Source organism: Limulus polyphemus, unplaced genomic scaffold (genome assembly GCF_000517525.1).
Source record: "Limulus polyphemus unplaced genomic scaffold, Limulus_polyphemus-2.1.2 Scaffold3514, whole genome shotgun sequence".
Taxonomy (NCBI): Eukaryota; Metazoa; Arthropoda; class Merostomata; order Xiphosura; family Limulidae; genus Limulus; species Limulus polyphemus.
In genome coordinates this window covers 40,449-41,785 of record NW_013669124.1, presented here as the reverse complement: position 1 = coordinate 41,785, position 1,337 = coordinate 40,449, and the positions used below count along the sequence as shown (strand labels likewise).

General features: G+C 28.9%; 1 protein-coding gene across 9 annotated transcripts in view; it reads right to left on the bottom strand.

Annotated features, from left to right (window-relative positions):
* Positions 1-1,337, bottom strand: part of LOC106469492 (zinc finger protein OZF-like) — a 105,415-nt gene that overhangs the window by 64,173 nt on the left and 39,905 nt on the right. Inside the window, exon 4 of one of the 9 annotated variants that reach the window (XM_022398030.1) lies at positions 840-940. The exons of the other annotated variants lie outside the window; for them this stretch is intronic. Within the exon in view, the coding sequence (XP_022253738.1) occupies positions 840-940 (101 nt within the window). The remainder of the gene's footprint in view (positions 1-839; positions 941-1,337) is intronic. 9 annotated transcript variants of the gene reach the window in all.

Genomic DNA, 1,337 nt, shown 5'->3' with positions numbered 1-1,337 from the left:
AGTTTTATAATATTGGATACGGTAATACGAGTGCACATGTACCGTATCATTGTAACTTCCGTAGTGTTAGCCAAGCATGGCTGAAAGGTCACTATAATAAAAATAATAAATATATAATGTTATGAGATTTAAGCTATTTAGTCTAAACATTTATGTTGTTGTGCTCTAATCTGTAGTCAATCTAGAACGAAAAAAGCATAATTTAAATTTAATTCCAAAATTTTTATGGTGGTTACAAGGCCAGTCAAATTGATGGACCCCATAGATTTATGGTAGCCAAAATAACAGAAAAAATATAAAGTTTTACTAGAAAAAAAATGTTTGAAATGTATTTAGGAGGTTTTAGAGATTACACAAATAATATTTGAGATTTTTGTGACGAACAAGTTTTTTTAGTTATAACATGAAAATCACCTTGCACTTGAACTGGTAACGAAGCAGACTCAAAAATTTCACAAACAAATCAATAATAAAAATACTTCATTAAAAAAATCTGATTTTTTGTGTACAAAAAACTTGTAATGTTTACTGAAAGTCTGCCACATTTTGTGATGATACACTTATTGCATTAAAAGTTATAGTATAAACACCAAACGTGTGCAAATGTGTATACAAACTCAAGTATATAATATCAAGCCCAATGTGAGAGGGTTAAACAGCCAGAAATTATCATATATACACATTAAATTCATAGTATTTGAAACAGTATTCACCCATATCAAAAGTTTAAGCTACAAGTGGAAAAAGTCAAAACTGAATCTTTAAGAAATTAAACAACCTCAGTACTGCACAAATGTTCTCTAAAGTTATCTAGTTATTACATCCTATATACAAATTACCTCAGTTTCCTTTGACATTCCATCAGAATTTTCTTTTTGTATTTCAAAATCAAAGACTGTAAATGATGGTCCTTCTCGTGAGGAAGAATCGTCTCTTGTCACTAGAGATGTAAATAAATATTTTTATAACACAACATTTGAACATGACTTCTGTGTATTACTACATTATAACAAGTTTTCTCTGTGAAATGACACAGTTTCTTTACACTAGTCCAGTTCCACCTGACATCATACTTAACCATCATACTGATATGCTGACATATAATAACAATAAAACATATTTAATGATCAATAAGAATAATTTTGGAATGTTCTTCCTCCAAATTCAGTTTTTGATGTATGACTTTTTCATAAAGTAATTATTCTAATAATATTACTACATACACATAACATGTAATACAGGGAGTCAATAAATCATCAAACTTCTTTATACACTGAACAGGAAAGGAATCACATTAAATAAACAGTATGTGGGAGACTGACTTCTGAAGTTTGTTA